The sequence below is a fragment of the Marasmius oreades genome, chromosome 5, assembly GCF_018924745.1.
Source record: "Marasmius oreades isolate 03SP1 chromosome 5, whole genome shotgun sequence".
Taxonomy (NCBI): Eukaryota; Fungi; Basidiomycota; class Agaricomycetes; order Agaricales; family Marasmiaceae; genus Marasmius; species Marasmius oreades.
The window spans coordinates 1315273-1340528 of record NC_057327.1 but is presented as its reverse complement, the minus strand read 5'-3'; the positions used below and the strand labels follow the sequence as shown (position 1 = coordinate 1340528).

General features: G+C 42.5%; 2 protein-coding genes across 2 annotated transcripts; one reads left to right on the top strand and one right to left on the bottom strand.

The window, feature by feature from the left end:
- Positions 1 to 1663: 1663 nt before the first annotated feature.
- On the top strand, positions 1664 to 2389 carry E1B28_008447 (uncharacterized protein; the record flags this gene model as incomplete). The annotated part of the gene is made up of 1 exon (XM_043153252.1): positions 1664 to 2389. The coding sequence occupies one exon, from the start codon at positions 1664 to 1666 to the stop codon at positions 2387 to 2389; it is 726 nt and encodes a 241-aa protein (XP_043008536.1).
- Positions 2390 to 3924: 1535 nt separating this feature from the next.
- Positions 3925 to 4784, bottom strand: E1B28_008446 (uncharacterized protein; the record flags this gene model as incomplete). The annotated part of the gene is made up of 4 exons (XM_043153251.1): positions 3925 to 4106; positions 4158 to 4312; positions 4365 to 4483; positions 4542 to 4784. 4 exons carry the CDS (start codon positions 4782 to 4784, stop codon positions 3925 to 3927), a joined length of 699 nt encoding a protein of 232 aa, XP_043008535.1.
- Between the last annotated feature and the right edge of the window lie 20472 nt (positions 4785 to 25256).

The following is a 25256-nucleotide window of genomic DNA, read 5'->3' as shown; positions in this document are numbered from 1 at the left end:
CAGGAACACAGGAAATATGTCATGAGTAGTGACTGGTTCTTTTCCTTATTTAGAGGACAACAGGACAATGGTGACATAGGAGATATGTTTCCAAGGATATATGGGCAACTTGGAGACCTCGGGAAGTCTAGGCTCTGTCATCGTAACATGGATACAGACAGGGGATTCTTGGCTTATTATTTTATTCATGGTTTCTGGCACAATCTCTTGTATTATACCTGATTAGGCGAGTTTCTGTTCGACTGAAAGGGGATTTTATTATTATTCTCAAGTTTACTACATATCTTGGACTTTTATTATTTTTATTTCGAAAAGTGTATATAAGGAGGGTGGGTAGCAGGAATTTTCCCTCCAGCAGCCTACAAGCGGAGACGCAGTTCACCTACTAGTGCTAGCTCAAGGATTTTACCTTTGCCCCTCACTTCGTCGAAGTTTTGTGTTTTGTGTTTTGTGTTTGGATTGATTTGGACCTATTGCAATTTGGATTTGATTGGATTGTTATTGGAATTGAACTTGGATTTTGAAGTCAATTTGGACTTATATTGAATTGGAATTGCATTTGGACTTGATTGGAAATTTGAACTTGAACTTGAACTTCGCGAAGTCTTGAGAAAAGCTTTGTTGAATCCTTATTGTTGAAATATTGAATTAGTGTTTTGTCTTGTCATTTGATAAGAAGGAATAGAAACTTGATTGAACCTTAAAAACCAAATATCCCTATATTCTCTCTTTCTTAGTGCCTCTTAGTGCAAACTAAAGCCTTAGAATACTGACCTCCACCCCTTACTCTAAGAACACTCTTTTGGTGTGGTTGGTTTGCGCACTCCATGCTTGAGGTGTGTTTTCCAGTCCCATTAGTAGGGCGTTCCAAGCGTTATTACCGGTCTGAAGTCGGACACATGGTCTGCATATTCAATCACTCCTTTCCATTCCACATCTTTCCGCTGCTATGATCGAATGAATCTCATATCTCTTGTTCCCCTAATCTGCTTGATGTCCGAAAACACTTTCCCTCGGACAATTTCTAATCTCCTCTTATCTGACTTCTCTTATCCTATCTCTGAGTAATCTAATCTTATTCAGAAGTTTTCAATCCCAGATCTAACTTCGCTCTAATATCTGTCAATGTCTTAACAATCTGTCTGTAATCTGTTTTCCTCGATGTCTAATAGAAGTAAAACAAAATAGTATAATATCCCTTGATTACCCAAAACATGTTACCGAAGGCAGAGAGGCCAATGAACATAGAAGGTTTGGAAATAGCTGTCTTCTCGAAGTCCTACAGGTTTTGGATTACTCTTCTTGAAGATCTCTCTCTATTCAATTTCCTTCAAACAGAGGTCTAGGGTTTTGACTAGCAGATCGGGCTATCTCTAGTCCTCTTATTTCCACTAATTATTATCTGTTCTTCTTTCTTAAAAGCAAAAATTGAAGTCTTTTATAGTATTGCACAAAACAGGTGCAACAACGGCATAAACAGAGCTGCGTCTGGTGCTTAGTCACAGTTCCACCAGGCTCACCACCACATCACTGCTTCCCTCTCACCTTCGTGTTACTACTGTCTATAGCACCTCTAAATCTCCATGAATTGACTTGAAAAAAGTACCTTCTATACATGGCAGTGCGCAATCTCACATGCCCAAACCCCTTTGAGCCATTAAACATGGATGTGCTCACCAGTGACCTTGCAGTACTTCACACAATAAAAGACACTCGTTATCTGAATCCACACACACACGTACCAAAAGAAGGCCAGCTGTATAAGCTAGCCTTTGAATACTCTCAGGATCCTTTGCTCCACCACCAATTTGAAGACCTGTTCCAGGTCTCAGTACATGTATTTGATGTCCTTCTTGTGTTGATAGAAGACCACCCTATTTTCCACAACAACTCCAATAATCCACAAGCTCCAGTGCGTGAGCAGCTCCAGGTACTTCTATACTGGATGGGGAGATATGGTAATGGTGCTTCGATTACAGACGTTGCACGCATTTCTGGGATTTTGGAGGGTTCTGTGGAGAATTTCACAGATCGGTGCCTGACTGCAATCGAAGCTCTGCATGATGACTTCATCCATCCACTGACAGATGAGAAGGAGGTAGAGAAACAGTGGATAGAGACACACTTAGACTTTGGTGGACTTTGGTGTGAAGGCTATATGGTGTATGATGGAACAATTGTAGTCCTGCATCGGAAGCCAGCATTGGATGGAGAAGGCTATTATACTCGCAAGGCAAATTATGGACTGAATGTACAGGTATGCATCTCGGATTCCTTATTACTTTGCCAGTTCACTGCCAGCCAGCATCATGTGAACCCCGTAATGCCTACTTTGACCAATATGTCTCTGGAATCAGGGTTCGTTCTGAACATTGCATGGGAGCATTGAAGTGCTGTTTCCAATGTTTACGGGGGCTTCGAGCTGATATTATGTCTATTGAGGACCACTGCAAAGCCTGTCATTGGATACATGCTGTGTTGATTATACACAATTTGTGTATTGATGTGGAGGGACCCAAAACTCACTTGAACTTCTACAGCACTCACAGTGGTGAACAGGATGACCATCAACTTGGAGTACAGACTAGAGTGGAGAATGGAGATGGGTCATCAGAGCTTATTATGGAAGATCAAGCAGGTAAACTAAAAAGAGACAGACTTAGAGATCAACTCATTGAGGTGTGGGGAAAGATATTCAATTAGAAAGCTCTAGTACTTCTAGTCTATCAGTCTATTTCTTTCATCATCCATAATATCCCAGTGAGTTAGACTTCCTTCATGCTCTTGTACTGGAGAGGAAGGTTCAGAAATTCTAGATGGTGAAGATGGGGGAGACGGAGTGTAAGGGGACAACCTGCTTTGGTGGACTTGGTCAATTTTGGATCTCTAGTTCGGAGCTGTGCACTTGTTTGGCTTATAGGATCTGCCCCCAGACATCAATCAACACACAGCTTGCACAGTTCAAGAGAGCACATAAAACATGACCTAGCTGCACACTGTGACTATGGATCCCACACAGATACGCCTTGTTATATCCCCTTGACTTTCCATGTTCTTATCTCACCGAGTTACGCATTTTAGATTTCTTTCCTTTATTGCACCTGCAGTTCGTATGGTATCACCAAACGGTCTTTACAGTATGATTGCGTACATTCGAAAGGTATATACTCCCATTTTCACATCTATAGCATTTATCATTCCCACTTTACTTTCTCTTCTTTCTCTTTCCCTTCATGCACTGTACTGGATATATATGGACATGGACATGTGACTAGCTAGATATAGTAGTGCTTGGTCAGAGGGATTCCTTAGTCTTTTCTCTTTGGATTCCCCTCTGCTAGGTGCGCATTTTGGATATGTTTTAGCTATGGCTGCTTAATATACTTTGGATTCCCCTCTGCTAGACCTGTGTGATCATTGTTCCACCTCTAGTAGGGTTGCCCTTATACGGAGCTGAAGTTTCTTTCCAAATCTGATGATTAATCTTCTTGATCTTTTTTTTTAGCCTCCTCAATGTTATACAGACCCATCTTGACCATAGCCAGTACCTGATTCTTCTCATCCAGCCCAAGACAACAACATTCATGGTCTTTGCAGCAATGTTTTGCTTTCTGTTCTGCCTCAGCATGTTGAAGTGCTACTGCAGCATATTTTCTAACCAAGACAACATCAGACAGCACCCCAGTCAGTAGAAATCACTCACTCAGTAATGTCCATCAAGACATCCTCAAGGGTTCACTTCTGACATGGTTTCGGAACAGATGCTATAACATTCTGTACTCTGTTGATGCGGCTTGCTGGGGTTGGAGTGACTTGCATACTTGAAGTGTCGGGGTTAGATGGGGAACTGGTAGGCATGATAGTATGGGTTGGTTGAACATTTATGTGAGCAGCAGCAGACTCAACAAGGATTTGTGGGTCAATTTACGAGTCACTAACAGTGCAGAAGATGGGGGTGGACATTGTAGCTGCTGGTTGCTGAAGGAAAACAGTCTGCCGTCCACTGGGAGTAACTCCTGTGGTAACGACAGGTGGGATCACATTTGGGCGAGTGGAAAGAAATTGATATAGATGGGGAAAGAACAGGAACCTCTGCTCAATAGCTTCTGCTCAATGACATATTAGTAATTATTGGAACAGAACAGGGATAGACGTACCCCAAATATTGTGAGCTTCGGGTGGTGTATTTTGGTCAGGACCAGTTGAAGGAATATACCACCATAGTTCTCTATCCTCATTGTCCTCGCCTTCCTGTACTCCATTCCCAGTTTGTTGCAAATTCTTGGCTTCTTTCTTGTACTCTTTGACAAGGCTGCACAGAATGCCATGTAAGAATAGACTAGAATAGGCAATGCATTATATACATAGTAATTTTGCCCTGTACACATGTCCAGGTTCCTCTGAGATTCAGCTCGCAGTACTGTGGCCATATTTCCCATGCAATACGTTGATAAACGGTGCTTTTCGAGTCGCTGGAACTGTTCTGATTGATTGAACATGTTAGATGTCATTCCAATAGAAAACAAGTATTGAATATGTACCTCGCCTTTTTTCATTCCAAATAGAACCTTGAAGTTCTCAGGCTTCTCCATGAGGTCAATTAAACTCCGCGTCTTCGTGTTTTTGTCACCACTCCAGTCGAATTGGACAGGTAAAGGGGATGGTTTGTTGGCATTGTGGGGCCGCCTTATAGTTGGCTTCTTGGGCTGGGATGAGGGAGGAGTCAGTACCGAGACATCAGGTACATGTGCTGTGAACGCATCTGAATTAAAATTGTCTGCCATAACGATTAACAAATGTCAAAGACAGTAGAGAAGAGAAAACACGCTCAGTGACTACAAGAGATGTGCGGAATGAGCCCGGTGGAATGGTGACTAAGCACCGGATGCGGCTCTGGTTATGCTATCATACTTAACAAGTTAACGATAATGCGACTTAGTTGACTATGCTACACGGTTCTTTTTGCACTTTAAAACAGTGCTATGGAGCGATATTTATCATATTAAGAACTAGAGTGAGCCCGAATTGCTAGTTAAAGCTAGTGCCACTAGTAGAATGTGCCATAGGCGCAGCTAGACCAGTTAGAGAGAGCTGTAGATCATGTCAGAAAACTGTATGACCATTCAAAACCTGTAGAACACTATGAGCAGAGGACTTAAGCAGTAATTCACCAAGTTCTACTCTCTACATTCTACTATGCACTGGCATATCAAGGGATTGTACTATTAGAAGACTTGTAGTCTTCACAGAACCGTTCGTAGCAGAACTTAACGGAGTCAAAAGACCTTCATACTAGGAGTACCTACTTCTACGGGGGATTTAGTTGACAAGAAATCAGACATAGGACCACGCAGACTAGGAGAAATTTGATATGACCGTAGATTGAGTCCTGATCTGAGGAAAAGACAAAAAGACATGATACAGATCCCAGATCACAGATAGAGTACCTAGGATCCAGGCAGGGATGAACAACGGATCTCGGAGTCCACGCTGTTCATGTGCTATGGCGATTCGGAACTCTGGATCCATATGCTGGAACCACTTGGACACACAAGGTCCATATGATTTGATAACGTCGAAATGCAGGATACGGTCCATAGGCAGGAAATACCATATGGTACGCCTATGTAGGTCCATTCTACATGCTGGAACAAGAATGAAGAATGGTCCAGATTGGTCCAAAACATATGATTCGAATACGGAAAAGCTCTGTAGACAAGATTATGCACATGTAGCGGTCCCTAGCGATAAGATTCCGCATGGATTCGTAGCTACAGTGCATTATTTTTAGAGATGAAACAAGTAGAGATAGGATTACAAAGCTGGCATAGAAGTAGTATAAAAGCAGCTCATGTATCCGTAGATAAGTACTACCCATGTGTAGGAAAGTCCTGAGTGGGTTGCCTGTGAGTAACTGCTCTTGATGCCCAATAGAGAGATTTGCCCTGTCATTGTGCAGTGATACAATAAGATTTGATTTGAACTATACGAGACCGTCAAGATCAAACTAGAGAACTATCTGTCCATAGGCTGCTGAGGTCTTGATTACTGTTTTGTGATCCGTCGAGGGTCTTAGCGTTCGTGTCTGCCGAGGACTTAGTTTTCGTGTCCATTGAGGGCAATAGTCTCCAATCATTCGAATTAGTCTTACCATAGACGAAATTCACGGTCCCACTTAGTCCACTGGACAATAAACAGAGCCCCTACAAACTCTAGAACCCCATAGCTGTGGTGTTTTACACTTGCAGTTGCACATTGATTTTATAAGACCTTCATACAATATTGAGACCATGATCTTGTGCGTAACCTTTGCCAAGCAGTCCACCTTTGCAATCTTTCCTGGTGTGTAGAGTTATTGATAGACTTTACACAGAGGTTTACTAGTTTTTGGGTTGATTTGGTGTTGGTGCTACTCCTGTAGCTCTGATATTAGGTTGACTCTTGAGTGGTATACTTCGCACATTAACGAGTTAACAAAAAATAAGTTTTAACTTTGAACCTACCTATTGTTTTTCTTTTCTTGTCTATTTCTGCGGTGTTACATACTAACGTGATGCCATAGATCATATACAAATGCCTTCTATGCAAGAGAAGGGTAAAGGCAAAGCCATAGAGGCCGAGCTCTATGTTCCTTCACAGATTATCATTGATGTGCTGGAGTCGCAACTTCAGTGGGTACACCTCTGGTTCGGTAGCCTCAACAACAGGTTAATAGCCAAGTTTACTGACGAACCAGACATGCTCAAGGAGTTCCACAAGAACAGTAGTCTCCTGGTAAGTCTTGGATCTGTTTCTGTTCAATTCTCAGTCTAATTTCGCCGTAGGGGGATCTATGCCGACAAACAATCTGCTTGGCACCTGCTGGCTGGATATCACCTGCCTTCTCAATGTTGGCTACAGCTTCTGAGCTGGCCAACTGATGGTGGGTTCTCTACGATGACTGGATGTTCGACGATGAAGACTGAGCTGCTTTAATCGAGGCTTTCGGCGTAACTCTTTCTTCTCTTCTCATTTTATCTTTTCAATTCATTTCCGTTCTAGAGATTTAATTTTGACCAGGACCTTCCAGCGTACTATTTGCCAAACTCTCTGAGGTCAGAACCTCTTCCTACAGTAAGATTTCTTGTTTCTTTCGTAGTGAACATAGGCTAAGTTTAAGTTTTTGGCTGTAGCCCCTTCCTTGCCTTGTTCCTGCTCTTCCTGGGGTAGCTTCGAGCTCCTGCATTGTTATGGGTTCATCCCTGGCAACTAATACTCCTGGTGCGTCCAGGGCAGAGGGCAGATCTTCCTTTCCGGTTGCTGGACTGTCAAAACCAGCCCGCAAATGCAAGGTAACTTCTTATTTTTGTTTCTTTACAGAATGTGAATCGAATAGTTCAGTGAATGAAGTATGCGGGAGGTACCTGTTCAGGTCCGAAAGATTTCATTTGGGGCGCTGAAAGAATGGTAGTAGGCCATAGAGTGTCCTACGATGGTGAAAAACCCGTAGAGAAGTTTGCAGAGATCATTCTCTCTTGGGATCTGAAAAACTTCAGAAGCAAAACTGATCTTCGATAATTTCTGGGAATTGCAGGACAAATGCACATGTTCATTAAGGACTATGCCAGGAAGATGAGACCATTGAATAAGCTCACTGGAGCTTTTGTACCGTTTGAAATGAATGAGGAAGCTTGTGAAGCAGTTCGAGAGGTTCAAGATGGAATCCATGATGCACCCACACTATGGCCCATCGATTATAAGAATCTGGTGGGTATGAATTTAGCTGTAGATTCATCTTGGCAAGGTGTAGGCTATTACTTGTATCAAGTAGACCCCAAAAACCCAAAAATGAAGTCCTACAATTACTTTGGGTCTATAACGTTCAACAAGAGAGAAGCACACTTCTCACAACTGAAAAGAGAACTCTATGGGTTACTTATGGCGCTACAGGCATCAAAGTATCAGACTTTTGGATGTAGACTGTTGACTGTAGAAATGGATGCCAGCTACATTAAAGGAATGTTGAACAATCCAGATAGTGCTCCAAATGCTAGCATTAACCGATGGATGAAGAGATCAGACTTTATCATTTTGAACTGGTTCATATTAAAGTACTTGTACATGGTCCAGATGGACCTTCGAGACCTCCTCCTGGTGGGATATCTACGCCTAGACCAGAAGGATGGGAAGAATTCCTGGTCGACGATGATGGTCAACCAGTTAAGTTTCAAATGGGAGATGGAATTGAGGATGAACCTTTTGACATTGATACATTCAAGGATGATATAGATCCGTGGTCAGGTTATTTGGTTTCATTAGCTGAGAAAGAACCAAAGTTGGCTACATCTGTCTTTTGCTATTTAGAAGACTTATGGTCTGCTGTAGAAGAAGCAAACTTTGTAGATAGGATAAGAAATTGGGCACTACAAAAACCTCCAGACTATGTTTCAACATTTTTAAAACAAGTACCAGTGGTCCCCCTCACTGTAATTCTCATCCATATAAGCCTATACATGAATGTACAAATGAGATTAAAAAGTTTGATGAGAAAGTTCCTCAAAACTGAAGAGTGGCTTCTAGATCCCGAAGCAGGTTTTGTATGCGAGTTGCCTAAGAACAAAATGAACAGTTTCATTACATTGGGATCGAAATTCTTTCTAGACCCTGATGGGAGACTGTACAAATGATCTACAGATGGTTCTACAAGACATAGGTTGTATGTAGTTCCCGATAAGAGGATGTGGATGCTCGTAGCAAGTCACAATCATCTAGGACACGAAGGAATGTTTGCGACTAAGTCGATCATGGAGAAATGATTTTGGTGGCCGCATATGGACAAGGACATAGATTGGTTCATCTGTAGCTGTCAAGAATGCCAGGATCAAAGGCTCGATCTGTTGAGGATACCACCAGTGGTTACTCACACTCCATCGCTGTTCCAAGTGATCCATGTAGATGTTTTGAGTATGACTCCAGCTAGTAACAGTTGTCAACTGATTGTTCACAGACGTTGCACACTATCCAGATGGTCTGAAGCAAGGGCTATTCAAAGTGATACAGCTAGAATACTTGCAGAGTGGTTCTTTGATGATATCATTAGTAGATGGGGTTGTTCTGAGGGGGTTGTTACAGATAATGCACCACAAATGATTGCTATGGCAAGGTGGCTTATGGACAAGTATGGTGTCTGTAGCATTAAGATTTCACTGTACAATTCTCAAGCAAACGGAAAGATTGAGAGAGCGCATTTCGATCTATGGACCACGCTTTCAAAAGCCGTAGCTGGAGACCTTGCAAAATGGTACTGGTTTTTGAAGCATATTTTGTGGGCTGATAGAGTAACAACTAGGAAAGACCTAGGTTGCTCCCCCTACTTCTTTGTTACTGGTGCAGAACCTATACTACTGCTTGATATTGTGGAATCTACGTGGCTAGTGAAACTACCCAATAGGTTTCTATCATGAGAAGAGTTGATTGGCTTTCGAGCGCAAGCTCTAGCTAAACACAGAACACATGTAACAGCTATAGGAGATAGAATTACAGAGGAAAAGCATAGATGCTTGATCAAGTATGAACGGAAATATATACACACTATAAAACCCTTAAACTTTGAACCTGGAGACTTGGTTCAAGTATGGAATACCACTATTGAAAAGAACTTGGATAGGAAAATGTTCTCTAGATACTTTGGGCCTTGCATAGTCATTCGACATACTAAAGGTGGCTCTTATATCTTAGCAGAAATGGATGGAACATTGCTACGGGGAAAATATGGAGCCTTTCGCATCCTACCTCACACCACACACTATCACATTGACCTTCCTACAGAGATAAAAGATTCAATTCAGCTATCTAAAGGTGAGTTAGAAGCCATGGCTAATGAAGATGAACCAACTGAGTACGGACTTGGAGTGGACTACATCTTTGACAGAGCTCAAAACTTGAGGCTGAATGGTAATGCCTCAGCTACGGCAGAAAATGATAATGAAAATGATAATGAAAATGAACTACCTAGTGAATCTGAGGATCCAGTGGATGATCCAGTCAGAGTTACTAGGTCTGCTAAGAAGAAAGTTAGATTTTCTCAGATCTGACTGAACATATAGAACCAAAAAATCCAGTTAGATTCTAATAAAATCTAACTAGTGCACATGATAAGAAACAACAGTAATATGAAAGGAGCGGACACCGTTTATCACTACAGCCAGCCATTGATATAGAGTGATCTATGGAAGGATACACTACTGAATAGACTCCATGGGAGCACCTGCATCCACCTCAGTAGGCTGGTTTGTAGACCTCTCCTGTGCTGAAGTCGACGTAGCTGACTGTTTGGCAGAAAGGGCAAGGCGGGAAAGGACTAGCTGATTTGCCTCGACAAGTTTTTTGTAGGCTGCCCAGTACACTGCTCCTTGGTGAAGGATCAAAAGGGCCAACACATTGACCTTCATATGGAGGAGGGTCTGAATGGTGGCAAGGTCGGACACAGAAAGGGAGTCTATACCAAAATGGGCCGGCATGCTGGCTATGATCTTGAGGACACTCACCCTCAGATTCAGGTGTAAGGTCTACGCCAGTCTTATTGATACGAGCCTTCTTAGCAGGCTTTGCTTCAATCTACGGAAAGATTAGAAACGATTATACGAAACAAATAAAGTGATCTACGGACCTCTTTCTTCTTGGAAATGTGAATTTTCATAGGGTCTTTACCTTTGGTGGCGTCCTTCATCTTGAAGTCGTCATTCTGGTAATAGGAGTGAGCCATAGATAGCTTTAGAACGAACTGGAGGGCTTACTTTAGTGTTTGCTTCCTCAGTGTCAGAGATTTTGATAGTAGCTTCATTGTGAAAAGAGCTAGCTCCCTACGGCGAAGTTAATATCGAAAATTAGAAAGAATAATACAATAAGAGCTTACATTCTTGCACTTGATAGCAGTAACCTTGTTGCACACGGCGCACATCTCGACATAGAAGGACTTGGCCTTTGCAAAGTCAGTGCTTTTATCAAGGGAGAACTGCTTGATGTTGGCGGTGACCATCTCGACAACATTACGATAAAGATCGAATGCAATATCGTCTTTGGCAGACTGGTAGCTTTGGAGCTTGGTCTGGACCTACAGCAGAAGCATTAGAATGAATCAGATATAGAAGAGTGACACTGAACGTACCACAATGTTGAGAAGCTGTTTGGTGAACAGCTCGGCAGACAGCTTGTTGGCATAAGGACGCAACTGGCTGACCTGTTCAACAATTGGAGCAGTGCATTCAACCCAGATTTTAGTGGGAACAAATTCGCTATGAGTGGACATTTTAAAGATGATAGGAGAATGTAGGAGTTGAGAGTTGGTTACTACAGAGGCTGGTGAAGCTGGGTAGTGAAGAACTGGCTATCTACGGTCAACCTTTTATACCTTTTGCGCTCTACTATCTAGCTGTAGACAACCTTCTCTACCTTATATGGTCCTAATGGACTCCCGGTAATGGGCGAAGTATACCACTCAAGAGTCAACCTAATATCAGAGCTACAGAAGTAGCACCAACACCAAATCAACCCAAAAACTAGTAAACCTCCAGGAAAGATTGCAAAGGTGGACTGCTTGGCAAAGGTTACACACAAGATCACAGTCTCAATATTGTATGAAGGTCTTATAAAATCAATGTGCAACTGCAAGTGTAAAAACACCACAGCTACAGGGATTCTAAGGTTGGTAGGGGCTCTGTTTATTGTCCAGTGGACTAAGTGGGACTGGGAATTTCGTCTACAGTAAGACTAATTCAAACGATTTGGAGACTATTGCCCTCAACGGACACGAAAACTAAGTCCTCGGCAGACACGAATGCTAAGACCCTCGACGGATCACAAAACAGTAATCAAGACCTCAGCGGCCTACGGATGGATAGTTCTCTAGTTTGACCTCGACGGTCTTGTATGTTCAAATCAAATCTTATTGTTTCACTGCACAAAGACAGGGCAAATCTCTCTATTGGTGTCAAGAGCAGTTACTCACAGGCAACCCACTCAGGACTTTCCTAAGCACAGGTAGTACTGTTTTATCTACAGATATATGAGCTGCTTTTATACTACTTCTACGCTAGCTTTGTAATCCTATCTCTACTTGTTTCATCTCTAAAAATAATGCACCGTAGCTACAAATCCATGCGGAATCTTATCACTAGGGGCCGCTACATGTGCAGAATCTTGTCTACAGAGCTTTTCCGTATTCGAATCATATGTTTTGGACCAATCTGGACCATTCTTCATTCTTGTTCCAGCATGTAGAATGGACCTACATAGGCGTACCATATGGTATTTCCTGCCTATGGACCTTATCCTGCATTTCGACGTTATCAAATCATATGGACCTTGTGTGTCCAAGTGGTTCCAGCATATGGATCCAGAGTTCTGAATCGCCGTAGCACATGAACAGCGCGGACTCCGAGATCCGTTGTTCATCCCTGCCTGGTTCCTAGATACTCTATCTGTGATCTGGGATCTGTATCATGTCTTTTTGTCTTTTCCTCAGATCAGGACTCAATCTATGGTTATATCAAATTTCTCCTAGTCTGCATGGTCCTATGTCTGATTTCTTGTCAACTAAATCCCCCGTAGAAGTAGATACTCCTAGTATGAAGGTCTTTTGACTTTGTTAAGTTCTGCTACGAACGGTTCTGTGAAGACTACAAGTCTTCTAATAGTACAATCCCTTGATATGCCAGTGCATAGTAGAATGTAGAGAGTAGAACTTGGTGAATTACTGCTTAAGTCCTCTGCTCATAGTGTTCTACAGGTTTTGAATGGTCATACAGTTTTCTGACATGATCTACAACTCTCTCTAACTGGTCTAGCTGCACCTACAGCATATTCTACTAGTGGCACTAGCTTTAACTAGCAATTCGGGCTCACTCTAGTTCTTAATACAATAAATATCGCTCCATAGCACTGTTTAAAGTGCAAAAAGAACCTTGTAGCATAGTCAACTAAGTCGCATTACCGGATCCAACATCTAGTCAACAGGAGTTGACTGCTCATTTGTTTGGGGGAGAGGTACCTTAGGTTCCTGAAAATTTGACCATAGATTCAAGTTTTGCGATTTGGACACCTACATGAACATACTGGTGTACCTAATAATATCCCTATGGATCCTGAAAAGATAATCATCACTTGGAAAAACTTATAAGCGAGAAGCTATGCAAGAGATGCATAGCGATAAGAACGATAAAACGATGTGCTATGGATAGATGCATCTAACTCCAAGCATAGAGATACATGAGCTACGGCCGACAAGATTTCAACTTAACAAGTGAAGTTTCAAGTCAAGCTCATTTGAACTTAGTTCACACAGTTTACAAATCGAACAAGTTTTGATTGTTCTGCAAGATATGAAATACAATATTACAAAAGGGAATTTAAACGCCATAGCATGTACCAAAAATACAAGAAAGGAGGACTTATAGTCCAGTACAAGATGAATCAAGAAAAAGCTACAGTAAATGTAAGCTATTGATACAAGACAAGAAGACCAGATGATAAGGCAGAAAAGTCTGTCCTTGAATACAAAAATTGAACCCATAGAAGTCATTACTCTAGGGAACGGTTAGTAATAAGAAAGAACAATAGATGAAGAGACTACTTACCAAGTAGCCCGCTTTTTGAGCTTGGCCATTTGACTATGCCTAGCCCAAAACATCTTGCTCTTCACTTTCCACTTGCTGAGAGCGATGGGGACTTCAATCTCCTCACCGGCGCTAGAATCGTGATCAGTGCTCTAAGAAAAGAAGGTTAGATATAATCTACAGAGGATAGAAGAGAACGTACTGCTTCTTCTGCTTCATCGTCAATGAGCATTGTAGCCATAGACTCAGCCTAACAGTTATAAGAATCTGAAATGATAGAATAGTGGAGGACCTACTGGTTCTACTGAAGGACTAGAAGAAGAGCTTTGATCATCTTCCTCCTCGACCTCCCCAGGAACTTCGAGTTCTGGTTCAGGAGCAGCTACGGGGACTGAAATCTCTTCAGGTAAAGATATAGGTTCCTAAAAGAAATGATAAGAAACGAAATATAAGAAATAAAAGAAACACAAACTGTAGATAGAGGAATCAACCCCAGCTACAACAGGTGGAGAGTGTGGATTGTTGGAGGCTACAGAGACTTGAGTACCTGCAATGGGCCAGCCAAGTACTTTGACGAGCGTCTCAATTTGATCTGAGGTCATTTTGAAGTCTTTGTCTTCTTGAAGACCCTTCAGAACCTCAACAGGATCACGCCCAGCTGCCTGTAGCATTTGTTGACTGGCTTGGATATCCTCCCAGGTAAGTCGGCCAGAGTTGTATGCCGTGATCTGAGCCATTCAGGCCTGATCAAATACCTTGAACTCGCACTGAAGTCAATGAACTATCTTAGCCAGAACTGAAACAGTGATTAGATATGATCTACGGAAGAAACAAAGTGCTTACAGATGTTATTGCTTGAGGCAATTTTGATCTTCTTGGCCCCAGTGCAAGAGTCATCGGAATCAAAGTACAAGCACTTTTGTTTGCCTGAAAAACACTGTTGGCAAGTCGGCCAACGGCCAGCTTTACTGCTTGGAGCCCAGATGGGGCGACAGTCAGCGTAACCAAAGTATGTGCATCAATTGCATGGCGAGAGGGGATCAAACTGGATATGAATTTTAAAAAGAGGATGAATACGAAATGATAAAAACTTACAAAGGACACGGTCTAGCCAGCAGCTACAATCAACTTGAAGCTCAAGCTAGCATCATCAAAGTTGAATTGAAGGTCCATATCTGAGCTACGGCGTCAGTATCAGATGAACTAAGGAATGGACCAGAGACTTACTACAGGCTTTTCCAATCCAATGTTCAGGAAAGACATGTGAGGGAACCAAAGATGTCCAAAGATCATCTATGGAAACTCCAGGATGACTTGATGAGCTAGTCTTCCCTTTGCATTTCCCCTTCACTCGGGATGGTGAAGGCTTGGATGACTGATCAGCCACCCTAGCCTCAGAATCGGAGGCTATGGCAGCTTTCTTCACCCGAGATTGAGTCTGATAAGGCTAGAACCGAAATTAATAAAAGAACATGAAAAGAAAAGAAAGAAGAACTCGCCCTAGAAGGTGGAGAACCCTCCTCAGACAAAGATTCCACAAATGCAACGCTTTTTACAAAAGCCCTTGTAGGCTTGAGTTGTTTTGATTGTGATGGGCCCACCATAGAAGACTCGGGGGCCTAGAAAAGATTATCAGAAATACTCCCAAACAAATCTATAGATGCCTGGATTCTTAGGGATCACCTCATAGCCTCCGTCGGGCAACTCATATCTAGTACTAGGTCCTCATATAGGTACGTTGTCAATATATGGTCTAGTAACATGAGGAATTTCTTCCCATAGAATGTACGTTACATCCTCATGAAACAAAGGGACTGAATTAGTACATCCCATAGGCAGTTTCACTAATCTATAGGGACCAAAGGGTGTTTGGAATGTAGTAAAGTCTCTCGATTCTTCGTTGATAAGCCTCTCATTGTAGCCAACCCAAATGTCTAACATTCCTATACACGCTCTTCCGGAAAAGCTATTAGCAATCTCAGCTGTTCCAGGTGGAATCCCAGAATGCTGAATCGTGACTGCATTCAATGGTTCTAACGAATGAACCAGCTGTAGACTCTTTCCATCTTTCTTTAGTACCATGAACCACTTCGATTGATATGACGACATAGTAGGTTTGTACACTCCTGCTGCGATTTTGTCCTTCAAAATCTGGTAGACTTCTTCGTAAATCCCAGGTGGAATAGGGATATTACACTCAACCCATGGCTTGTGAGGCAACACTGGGAACTTAATCAGCGGGAAGAAATTTGTACGAAATGTTCCACCTTCATCTGCACTCCAAGCGAATCCTTTCTCTTGGATCTTCATCAGATGGTGTACTAGCTTCATTTCTTTGGGCCATAGAAAGCCTTCATTATGATTCTTTTCAATGATTTCCTTACGTTCTTCCATATACCATTCTCCTGGACTGAATTCAGGAGGGTGCAGCGATAGTACTGGCATCCCTTCAAGCAGATCCCCAGTAATATTCCTAAGAACTTGGAATTCTTCTGGCATCTTAGCCAATTGTGGTCAGACTTTAAGCGCTACTGGCTTGTATTTTCCATGGACTGACTGAACTGTATCTTTTCCAAGTGCTGTAGCACCTTGGGAAACATAGTTCTCATGCTCTATAGATTGTGAGCTACTCAAGAATGTGCTGTATGAATTTGTAGGAAGACTTCCTCTTGAAAGCTCTCCTTCTAAGTTGTGTAGAGCAAGCCCCATCTCTTGTACACACGCATCAAGTTTGATAACGTAGGCATTGAGAGAGTCCATAGACAATAAAATCTCATCTGTCAGGGTTTTGCCTGTGTAAAGGTCCTTAGGAAAGTTGTCTATAGTCCTGTAGACTTGCAACCATCTTTCCTTATGAAAAGCTAGTTCATTGAATGAAGTCTTTCCACTTTTCTCAGGGTCCTTAGCTAACCTATCCAAATCCAAAGCTATACATTTGTCGGTTTGGTAGTGATTCTTGTACATTCTCCGATGATAGTCTACTAGCATAGATGCTTCATTTAGCATTGTATCGAATGCATTTTCATTTTCAACTGCACCCCCTACAAAATCTTCAGTTTTCGACACATCAGCGAGATCCTTGAAGTTTGTACTAAGCAAATCAACAAGTTCACATGGACTATGGGTATCTTGAGCCTTCAATAGTAAAGCTCTGCCATCTATGGTGACCTCACTAAGCTCATCTATCTTATCTTGTTGAGAAGAGTCAGATTGATGTGCCAATTTTTGGCTGTTGAAGCCTTCGAGAGTTGAACCTCTGCTAGTAGTACAAAGCAACCGTTCTCTTTCCGTAGATTCATCGTGTATGGAATCTAGGGAGCTCGAAACTGGTGCTGATGAATATAAAGAAAGAAAACTGTCCATAACACAGGGAGAAATAGAGCACTGTTTTTGTGTTTTGTATCTTCTGTGTGTTTTTGGTCTTTTTTATTTATATCAATCTTTTTCATCACTCTCAAATCAGGCTGACTAGTAGTTCTTTCACTATTTGAAGCTTCTATGAAGGCTCCAGCCAGCTCCATAGGAGAGAATTTTGTATTTATCAAATTTTTATATTTTTCAATTTGTGGAACACTGTGAGCATCTACAGATATTTGTAGAGCCACCTCTCCTTGATCCTCTGTCAATTCATCAAGGTGGACTGAAAATTTGAAGATTCAGTCCCTCGTTGTTCTCTTTCTTTCTGCGCTTCCTCTGAACTCTGTGTCCATAGGGTTGGTTCCCACTTAGGTTTTATCTTAATGCCTTCCCCCTCATGTATGTAGGGATGACACTTTGAATTCCTCTGTTTGGGCATGAAACTGTAACCCACTGATCTCCATCCTTGAAGTTGTGCACCTTCAATTCTGTTAGGACATCGACAGGTCTACCCAAGACAATCTGAAAGGGAGCTTTCGCCACCACATGAAGTTGCAAGTACACTGTTGCTTCACCAAACTTGAAAGGTACATTTCTGCACACTCCTAGTGTTGGTTTCAGTTGTCCGTTGGCAGACTGCATGTGAATCACTGAATTCGGATCCCATTGCAAGCCTAATCCTTGAGCAACCCATGCGTCAATCGCGATTATTTGCGATCCACCATCGATCACCGCTTCTACTCTTTCCATAGAACTGTTAACCTCAGGAAAAACACATCTGAGTCCCTCGGATAATCCAGCTACTATCACGACCTTCTGTTTTTCTTCAGAATCTAACGTAGTCCGATAAACTTCTACAACATCTCGGTGAACTACTGAACCCGCTTCCAATCTGTCTTCTTCCTCTTCTAAGGTTTCGAACAAATCTACCATCTCAATATTATCTACTTTCACAAACTCTGCTTCTTCATCAAAAGGTTCCCCTGCCACCATAGAGTCTTTTATTGGATAGTCTAATGTTTGAAGGAACACTTTATAGTTCTTTGTTTGAATGTGCTTATTCCTAACTCGCCATAGCAATGCCTTTCAGAACTCTTCTGAAGCAGTGAGCTTGTTCAAGCAAACACTAGCCGGATTGGCCATCATTTGGTCAATCAGGTCTTGAATCACCTGTTGCTTATATCTTTTCGTTTCAACATTTTGAAGATTTTCCGTAGACGCTTTCTTCACGTTTTCAGACTGAACCTTCTTAGATTTCGAAGCACCCTTGTCTTCAGAAATTATGCTTCGGGGCAATACAGAATCCCTAGGTTGTGGGACACATTCTACGGGCTGAATTCTATTGAAAGTCCTTGGTGGCAGAGTAGAAGGATGTCTATTGACCTGCGATGGAGGTTCTTCTTCATCTAATTCTACTTCATCTTCTTTTTTGGAGACCTCCTCTTTGAAAGGCTTTCTCTGAGGTATTACATACAGTTGTTTTCTCAAGAATGACGGCGTAGATATTACTTACTACTTGGGGTTTTGGTGGTAATTTAATTTTTTTGGGGTCCTCTGGTCTCCTCTGGGTATCTCGAGATCTATCTCTCTTATCTGAGGAGTCCATCATTGGACCTTTTAGTTTTTTGAGCTGTCGCCCGACTGGCGATGAGTCTCTACCTCCAAAGCAGCAATTCTTTGCAACAAAATGCCTACTGTAGGGACAGATTGACGTTCCAGCAGATCATCATCAAGATCCAAGTCTTCTTGCAAGAAGAAACTGGTCTTTTCAGCACCTGGCCATCCCTTCTCTCTGGCAATAGCTCGAATTCTGTCTGCTCGCAATTCTTTCTTTACTGGATCAGGTGGTGGGAGGTTATTCCCATCATACATCGCCAACCTATTCGTATGCTCATTCTGAACTATCCATTTCTTCTGGGGTAGTTCTTGCATTTGTCTGCATTCTCTCCAGAAATGCCTGGGTTTGTCACAAATAATGCAATTTTTGTCCATAGGCACCCTATATGGCTGCCCTGCGGCTGTAGAGTTGGATGCGATCTGGTTCGAAGGCCTAGATCCACCATTGCTCTATCCTTGGCTACCATTATGGTACGCCATAGCCTGCATGTTTTTGTAGAAGTTGGGCTGACTGAAGTCAGGCATCTTCTTTGAAAGCTCAGAAACTGCACATGTGAAGTCGTTCATTCGAGTATTCTGTGCGTCTACAGAGGCCAAAAGTTTCATTGTCAATTTGTCAGAAGCTATTTCCTTCTTATACGAAGACAATGGAGCTATCGTAGGCTCAATTCTTGCACGAGTGATCAAGGGGGTTCCTACAGGAGCTGCCGCTTTCACTCCTAGTGTATAGCTAACAGGATCTAAGCCCTGAGGTGTGTAACAATCTCCTACTAACTCATTACTGATAGTCAACGCCATATCCCTTACTTGAGAGGAAGCAAAAGGGTCTAACTGGGAAGCCACCCATCCACTATCCACTTCTACGGGCTTTTCTACCTGCAGGTTTCGAACATAGTGAGGGTTCTGTAGTCTATTTCTGATCTCTTGCCAGAACGTCAGGTCTAGACATTCCACAAACTTCTGCATTTTCTCTCGATTTGACAAACTTCCTGCCAGTTTGTCTGCTTCAAACTCAAACTCTATATTAAACAAAGTAAGCTTTTGTAGCTGTTCCTCTCCTATACCAGAGAACCTAGCCTTTAATAGGTCTAAATTCTCCAATGCTCCTATCTCTAAATCTCTAATCAACGGGAACGAATCAAACATCTCTTTCTCAAATGCGGCCCAACTATAGCCTCTCGTAGATGGCAAATGATGCACCAGGAGTCGAGAGGTCTCGAACTCCATTTGAATCATAGCTAGAATGATAAAAGATTCATCTAACTTCCAGCCCTTGACTTTCCCATATTGTAAGATAGCTGCCATCCATTCCCATAGATTTCCAGGATCTAGACAGTTGAACATGGGGAGCCTTTGTTTCGACGTATCCTTGTCTAATTCTTGCAGAACACCTTTAGAGAAGTCCGTCCAGGACTTCTTTATCGGTCTCTCTTCGTCTGGCACACCTGCTGCTGCTGGGTCATTCGATATATCAGACATACTTGTTAACGGTCTCTTAAGAAATAAACTCGGGTTTAGATCAAAAGAATAAAACTCTTCTTCCCATAGGTCGGTCAAGGTCTGAATTGTATTTGGAGGGTAGTGGTGATAATGGTGAAGAAAACGGTCCAATGTCTTCAGTTAAAATCTCTGGGGTTTCGTATGTGGTTTCTAACGCTTGGTTTCTAGGACCTTGCATAGATCTTGTATCTCGGAAAGCTTCTCTCGGACTTCTGTCAAAAGAGAAACTGGGGTTTCTTAAATCGTTGGGGATAACTCAGGTAGTCTCTCTTCCTTGCGTAGAATTGTGTGTAGATCGAGAACACTGACCTGCTCTCAGAACTTGAGCTGGAGTACTAGATGCTAAAGCCGTAAGACTATGTGTCTGTAAGACTTGTTTGCCAGCTGCTAGTGAAGTGCGAGTATTACGTCGCTGTGAACTAATCTTTCTGAGAGAAGTTCTTTTGGTTTTTGTTGTTTTTGTAGTCCTTGCCATAGGGCCAAAACCACCAGAATTTAACAATATTTCGTTCGATACTGAATGTAATCTTATTTCCACCCCCTGCAATGGTCACCAGATAATGGGCGAAGTATATCACTCAAGAGTCAACCTAATATCAGAGCTACAGGAGTAGCACCAACATCAAATCAACCCAAAAACTAGTAAACCTCTGTGTAAAGTCTATCAATAACTCTACACACCAGGAAAGATTGGAAGGGTGGACTGCTTGGCAAAGGTTATGCACAAGATCACAGTCTCAATATCGTATGAAGGTCTTATAAAATCAATGTGCAACTGCAAGTGTAAAACACCACAGCTACGGGGATTCTAGGGTTTGTAGGGGCTCTGTTTATTGTCCAGTGGACTAAGTGGGACCGTGAATTTCGTCTACAGTAAGACTAATTCAAACGATTGGAGACTATTGTCCTCGACAGACACAAAAACTAAGTCCTTGGCGGACACGAACGCAAAGACCCTCAATGGATCACAAAACAGTAATCAAGACCTCAGCGGCCTACGGATGGATAGTTCTCAAGTTTTGACCTCGACGGTCTCATATAGTTCAAATCAAATCTTATCATATCGCTGCACAATGACAGGGCAAATCTCTCTATTGGGTGTCAAGAGCAGTTACTCACGGGCAACCCACTCAGGACTTTCCTACACACGGGTAGTACTTCTTTTATCTACAGATTCATGGGCTGCTTTTATACTACTTCTACGCTAGCTTTGTAATCCTATCTCTACTTGTTTCATCTCTTATCGCTAGAGACCACTACATGTGCAGAATCTTGTCTATGGAGCTTTTCCATATTCGAATCATATGTTTTGGACCAATCTGGACAGTTCTTCATTCTTGTTTCAGCATGTAGAATGGACCTACATAGGCATACCATGTGGTATTTCCTGCCTACGGACCTTATCCTCCATTTTGACATTATCAAATCATATGGACTTTGTGTGTCCAAGTAGTTCCAGCATATGGATCCAGAGTTCCGAAGTGCTGCAGCAAATGAACCGTGCGGACTCCGAGATCTGTTGTTCATTCCTGCCTGGTTCCTAGGTGCTCTATCTGTGATCTGGGATCTGTATCATGTCTTTTTGTCTTTTCCTCAGATCGGGACTCAATCTCTGGTCATATCCAATTTCTCCTAGTCTGTGTGGTCTTATGTCTGTTTTCTTGTCACGTCAAGTCGTGAGTCTGGACTTGTCCTAGAGTCCCTTCCTTTATGTTGGAGTACAGCATGGGGTACACTACACTGGTGTACATTGGGTACTGTCTATTGTATGCTCTCATTGTCGTTGGAGTACCGACTCATAAGAGTATGGTCCTTGTCTTAGGACGCTCTCATTGTTGGAGGTTCACACTTGCTATAGGAGTACGGTTCATTACACGGTTCACAGATATTCACAATAACAGGCATCATCATTATTCATTCTCCTTGGTCACCAGCCTTGTCATCCTCTATTGCCAATAGGCCCGTAGGATGGTTCGCCAGCATTAGTCTGGAGGACGATCTTGTAGTAGGTCAGAGTACTGGGGGTTGGTACCCCTCGGAGCATGTCCTAGCGTAGTTGATTTGTGGAGGTCGGTATCAAATGATGCTCCCAGCAAGATCACTGAGCACTCTAAGATGGACTTCAAGGTGGGGTTTTTATAGGTTCAAACAGATTCAATTCTGTGTTCACAAATTCACAACAAAGGCTTTCTACAAAGTTCACTACTTTGATGAGGTGTTCTATTCTTTCCAAGTTCAAATAAGACTAATCAATTCATTTCAAATGCGAGTCCAGATGACTCTTCAAGTTCAAATGTTCCAAGAACCAAAGTGCCAAAAATCCAAATCAAATTTCAAAGTCCAAATCAAATCTTTTCCAAATACAACACCAACTTCAAAGAATGGTCAATTTTGGATCTCTAGTTCGGAGCTGTGTACTTGTTTGGCCTATAAGATCTGCCCCCGGACATCAATCGACACACAGCTTGCACGGTTCAAGAGAGCACATAAAACATGACCTAGTTGCACCCTGTGACTATGGATCCCACACAGATACGCCTTGTTACATCCCCTTGACTTTCCATGTTCTTATCTCACCGAGTTACGCATTTTAGATTTCTTTCCTTTATTGCACCTGCAGTTCGTATGGTATCAACAAACGGTCTTTACAGTATGATTGCGCACATTCGAAAGGTATATACTCCCATTTTCACATCTATAGCATTTATCATTCCCACTTTACTTTCTCTTCTTTCTCTTTCCCTTCATGGACTGTACTGGATATATATGGACATGGACATGTGACTAGCTAGATATAGTAGTGCTTGGTCAGAGGGATTCCTTAGTCTTTTCTCTTTGGATTCCCCTCTGCTAGGTGCGCATTTTGGATATGTTTTAGCTATGGCTGCCTAATATACTTTGGATTCCCCTCTGCTAGACCTGTGTGATCATTGTTCCACCTCTAGCAGGGTTGCCCTTATACTTACTCTAATCACTTCAAGCATCCCCCAAACTGGGCCTTGTTAGGTGTAATTGTACCACTTGAAAGATGGGCCTAAGTAGGGGTTCATACCATGGTACTGTACCAATGGCTTTGGTACATACCAAGTCAGATGGTATGTACCATACAGTAGACTCCTGACACCTTTATTGAATTAGGAATCCAGAAAGCCAGGAATACATTTCACATAGACATCCTGCTTCAGAGAGGCATTCAGAAAGTCAGTCTTAAAGTCAAAGCATGATAGGTGAAGGTCATTCGCTGCCATATAAGCATACCCACATTGAACCGATTCTGCTTTTGCCACTGGCGCCTCCGTCCTGTCATAGTCCTCAGGATGTTGGTTATATCCTTGTACGACCAAACGAGCCTTCTCCTTGCTGTCAATCTGTTTCCCATTCTCATTCCATTTTATGTCAAACACCCACTTGAGACCAAGAGGTTTCCTACCATCAGGGACCTTCTCCACTGGTAAGAACACTCCCATCTCCACCAGGCTCCCAACTTCACGTTTCATAGCTGCGACCCAAGCAGTAGTATCCGGTTGTAGCAAGGCCTCCCGCAAATTAGCTGGAGGAGAATCTAAATCGAAAACAGGGTTCTTCGGAAGATGTTTGAAGGTATATGTCAGCTCATCAGGAATTGACAGAGCAACCAAAGGGGCATCATGGTCGTCCAATCCTCCAGAAGTATCACTTTCAATAATATCTTCAGTGACTTGGACATCCACAAGACCCCGTATAACATCTTCAGTGATAGCTTTGGCCTTGCACTTGCTACAAAGACAGTGAAGCCGAGACTTCGCAGAGTCAATACTGTCCTGCCAAAGCTGACCAACTGCCGTTCTTGTCCATGATTGTCTGTTATAGTAAGTCCCCTCCTCCTGGTTAGGAACAATACGATCAGGAGTCCCCATATCGTGATCCAGAGTATCAGATAGTGTTGTCTGAGACAATGTAGGATCCCCATCAGATGAGTCTTCCGCTATAGTTGGTAAGACCTGAACCGAATGTTTTGCTGTACCCAAATCTGCCAAAATGAGATTTGTTGAAGACAGCATCTAGGGTAAAGACATACTGGCCAGTCCTGGTTCGAATCTTCCAACCTTCTCAGCCCTCCTCATACCCCACAAAGATTCTTTCTTCATACCTCGGACCACCTTTTCGCCAGATCTCCTTTGGAATGTAAAACCATGCTTGGCACCCCCATGTTCGTAAATGAGTAATGTCCAGTTTCCTTCCAAATAATGCCTTGAACAGTGTGATGCCTTTAGGCAGAGTCTTCGTAAGTAGGCAATTCCTAACGTAAACTGCAGTATGTGCCGCATCTTCCCAGAATTGTTCAGGTAGTTGGGAATCCACCAGTAAAACCTGCATGGTTTCTTCAACTGTTCATACATATCTCTCAGCCTTCCCATTCTGTGCATGAGCATACGGAACCGTCAATTGAGTACGAATCCCCTTCTCTTTAAGCCAAGAATCAAGGTCAGTCGAGAGATTTTCCCCTGCACCATCATGTCTAACAATCTCAACATGATGTCCCTGCTGTCTCATATTATCCTCTCTAACATGTGAACAGTATCATGAAGGTGAGCCGAAACCTTGCTTTTTTTTGACATAGCCCATCCACAAGCCCAATTCATCTTGTCATCGACGATGAGATTGTAGGAAACTGATCCATGTGGAGAACGAACCGGCATTGGTCCAAACATGTCCATGTGAAGAAGTTGTAGAGGATGATCGGCACAGTGTTCATTATAAGTGTAGGGGTGTGTCCCTTTACCCTCAACACACGGTGGACATATTCTGTTAACCTGCGATCCATCCCAATGTTCCAGACTCTGCACATAGTTCCCAGAGAACAGTTCCCCCATACACCACTTCCCAGCATGAACGCATCTCCGATGCATCAAATTACCAGTGGGCGTGGGATTAACGAATGTAAATGCGGAGAAATGTGATGCATCATGATCTCAGTGATCAACAGTGTTAGGGATATCCTCGAGAGAAAGAGATCAATCATAAAACAGAGATTCCGGATCAGAACAGAAACCTCCATGTAAGAAATATAGCCGGTTGGAGTAGTCAACTTGCCAGGAGGAGTGCTGGCCGTCACTACGAGGTAACAGTGTTTTCGGAAGGAGAATATGGCAGTCGCCTTCCTCAAGTCGCAGTCCATAACCATTCTCCATAATAATACCCCCAGAAAAA